Here is a 5,000-nt window from a genome sequence, read left to right as displayed (position 1 = left end):
GGACTCTCCTTCCTCGGCGCTCCCTCGCCGTGCCACGCAAGCTCCCCGTGTTTGCTGTTTATGGGTGGGGCTTGAGAGAACCCCGAGAAGTCGCTAAAGTCGTGGAAATCGACCACGGCGCTCGAGTCCGACGTCACCACGAAATCTCCGGGTGTGTCCTCGTTGCCGAGCGACAGTGTCGCTGAGAAGTCCGTGCTCAGGCTAGAGGTGCTGCAGACGGAGGTGGAGTCTCGGTAGGTCAAAGCCCCGCCCCTGACCGGAGCCTGGCTGGAAGCTCCGCCTTCGCCTGTGGTCTCTAGCTTCAGCGTAGCTGGAGTGTCTCGCCGTCTCGGACCTGATGCTTCAGCGCCATGTGACTCGTCAGTCACTGCAAACACAAACCAGGAGTCACGGTCGAGGAGAGACAGAAAGACCCTTACGGAGCACCTATTTTTTCCAACCATATGCGGTTCTTCAGCAAAATGTTACCCCAAATTTGGAGGCACAGAATTGTGAAGCATGACATTTTCCTCCTCCAGCATGACCAGCAAGACAGCTACATGAAGATATATTTTCCATGGTTAGGAGTGGAAGGTCTCCTGCCAAAGAGCTCTGAACCTCAACCCTACTAAGGGTACCAACCTTCATAAGCTCTGCTAATGGAAGAACTAGAGCCAACAGGTCATAACCTGATGTCCCCTAAAAGAGATCTCAAGGAGCGGTGAGGGACCTGAGAAACTAATCCCCACATCACATGTTCACTTCTACACATGAATATAAAGTTTACAATGTCCCAGGAAATCATCATCAGGAAAGTACGGATGTGATCTGATGCCAAAATAGATCAAAAAGAAATAGAACAAATCAAAGGGCAGAATTTCTTAATTAGCTTCATTTCTTTGCATCAGGAAGAGACAGGACTCGCCCTCTGCCCAATAACGCTTCTAATCATTCAATAAATTACTCCTGCTTACTTCCATCAGATATCTTCCTTGGATCTTGGCTGAGCTCCAGCTTCTCCTCAGGAACCCGAGCTCTATATCATCTTCATTAATATTTCATTTTTATCAACACCTCGTCACAGATCCGACTTCTACCACGAGATAAAGCGCTTCAGAGTCTCGGGATTGTACACACACACACACACACACACACACACACACACACACACACACACAGAAAATAGTGTATGAAGCTCTTTACCCTCAGGTGAGCTGAGCTCCAGTGTTGGGATTCCTGAGTCCTGAGACTCCACGCTGTCCTGCTCCTCCTCACCACAGGGGGTGCTGCGAGGAGATCCACAGTACAGTGGTGTGGAGGTCACACATACACCATGCAGGAGATCAGGAACACCTGGCCCAGAGACAGAACCATTCTCACCAGCATGGAGACCTACAGAGAAACAGAACACCTTCATCACACACCATACACACACCCACACTGTACACACACGACATACACACAACACATACACCATGTACTCACACTGTACACACACACACACACAACACATACACCATGTACTCACACTGTACACACACAACACATACACCATGTACTCACACTGTACACACACAACACACACCATGTACTCACACTGTACACACACAACACACACAACACATTCACCATGTACTCACACTGTACACACACAACACACACAACACATTCACCATGTACTCACACTGTACACACACAACACACACCATGTACTCACACTGTACACACACAACACATTTACCATGTACTCACACTGTACACACACAACACACACAAAACATTCACCATGTACTCACACTGTACACACACAACACATACACCATGTGCTCACACTGTACACACACACACACACACACACACACACACAACACATACACCATGTACTCACACTGTACACACACACACACACACGACACATACACTATGTACTCACACGACACATACACCATGTACTCACACTGTACACACACACACAACACATACACCATGTACTCACACTGTACACACACAACACACACAACACATTCACCATGTACTCAAACTGTACACACACACACACAACACATACACCATGTACTCACACTGTACACACACACACAACACACACAACACATTCACCATGTACTCACACTGTACACACACAACACACACCATGTACTCACACTGTACACACACAACACATTCACCATGTACTCACACTGTACACACACAACACACACAAAACATTCACCATGTACTCACACTGTACACACACAACACATACACCATGTGCTCACACTGTACACACACACACACACACACACACAACACATACACCATGTACTCACACTGTACACACACACACACACACGACACATACACTATGTACTCACACGACACATACACCATGTACTCACACTGTACACACACACACAACACATACACCATGTACTCACACTGTACACACACAACACACACAACACATTCACCATGTACTCAAACTGTACACACACACACACAACACATACACCATGTACTCACACTGTACACACACACACAACACATTCACCATGTACTCACACTGTACACACACAACACAAACACCATGTGCTCACTCTGTACACACACACACACACACACACACAACACGTACTCACACTGTACACACACACACACACACACAACACATACACCATGTACTTACACTGTACATACACACACACACACACACACAACACATACACCATGTACTTACACTGTACATACACACACACAACACAACATATACACCATGTACACACACGACACATACACCATGTACTCACACTGTACACACACAACACATACACCATATACTCACACGACACATACACCATGTACTCACACTGTACACACACAACACATACACCATGTTCTCACACTGTACACACACGACACATACACCATGTACTCACACTGTACACACACGACACATACACCATGTACTCACACTGTACACACACAACACATACACCATGTACTCACACTGTACACACACACACACAACACACACACACACACACACACCATGTACTGACACTGTACACACACACACACACACACACACACACACACACACACACACACCATGTACTCACACTGTACACACACAACACATACACCATGTACTCACACTGTACACACACACCATGTACTCACACTGTACACACCCAACACATACACCATGTACTCACACTGTACACACACGACATACACACAACACATACACCATGTACTCACACTGTACACACACGACACACACACACACACACCATGTACTCACACTGTACACACACGACACACACCATGTACTCACACTGTACACACCCAACACATACACCATGTACTCACACTGTACACACCCAACACATACACCATGTACTCACACTGTACACACACGACATACACACAACACATACACCATGTACTCACACTGTACACACACGACACATACACCATGTACTCACACTGTACACACACACACACCATGTACTCACACTGTACACACACACACACACCATGTACTCACACTGTACACACACACCATGTACTCACACTGTACACACACGACATACACATACACCATGTACTCACACTGTACACACCCAACACATACACCATGTACTCACACTGTACACACACACAGACACACACACACAACACATACATCATGTACTAACACAACATACAAACAACACATACACCATGTACTCACACTGTACACACACGACATACACACAACACATACACCATGTACTCACACTGTATACACACACACACACACACACACACACACACACACACACACACACAACACATACACCATGTACTCACACTGTACACACACACACACACACACACACACCATGTACTCACACTGTACACACACAACACATACACCATGTACTCACACTGTACACACACACACACACCATGTACTCACACTGTACACACACACACACACACACACACACACCATGTACTCACACTGTACACACACACACACACACACACACACACACCATGTACTCACACACACACACACACACACACACACACACACACACACACACACACACCATGTACTCACACTGTACACACACACCATGTACTCACACTGTACACACACGACATACACATACACCATGTACTCACACTGTACACACACGACATACACATACACCATGTACTCACACTGTACACACCCAACACATACACCATGTACTCACACTGTACACACACACACACACACACACACCATGTACTCACACTGTACACACACACACACACACACACACACCATGTACTCACACTGTACACACACACACACACACACACACACACACAACACATACACCATGTACTCACACTGTACACACACGACACATACACCATGTACTCACACTGTACACACACACACACACACACACACACACACCATGTACTCACACTGTATACACACACACACACACACACACACAACACATACACCATGTACTCACACTGTGCACACACACACAACACATACACCATGTACTCACACTGTGCACACACACAACACATACACCATGTTCTCACACTGTACACACACACAACACATACACCATGTACTTACACTGTACACACACACACACAACACATACACCATGTACTCACACTGTACACACACGACGTACACATCAGGCTCACACACATACACACAATTAACACACTATACATATATAGTACAATATATACAATATATACAATATATATACAATATATATATATACAATATATATATATTACACACACACACACACACACACACACACACCCCATGTATACACACTCACAAACCTGTCTCACATGCATATCCATTCACAACAACACACACACACACCAGTCCCATTCATACACACTTACTATAACACACACACACACACACACACACACTTGTCACATACATATACACTCATTATACCCCACACACACACACACACACACATCACATCCATACACAC

The 5,000-nt window shown here is 45.6% G+C and overlaps 1 protein-coding gene across 1 annotated transcript in view; it reads right to left on the bottom strand.

Moving 5' to 3' along the window:
* tbc1d14 (TBC1 domain family, member 14) overlaps positions 1–5,000 on the bottom strand; it is a 45,301-nt gene that overhangs the window by 33,841 nt on the left and 6,460 nt on the right. The window contains exons 3-4 of the mRNA XM_083540977.1: positions 1,183–1,371; positions 1–367 (exon numbers count right to left, since the gene is read on the bottom strand). The exon at positions 1–367 is cut by the window's left edge and continues 21 nt beyond it. Of these exons, the coding sequence (XP_083397103.1) occupies positions 1–367; positions 1,183–1,371 (556 nt within the window). The remainder of the gene's footprint in view (positions 368–1,182; positions 1,372–5,000) is intronic.

This window comes from Silurus aristotelis (genome assembly GCF_946808225.1).
Source record: "Silurus aristotelis genome assembly, chromosome: 5".
NCBI classification, from domain to species: Eukaryota; Metazoa; Chordata; class Actinopteri; order Siluriformes; family Siluridae; genus Silurus; species Silurus aristotelis.
The sequence above is the reverse complement of the archived record's forward strand: the minus strand, read 5'-3'. Positions and strand labels throughout refer to the sequence as shown.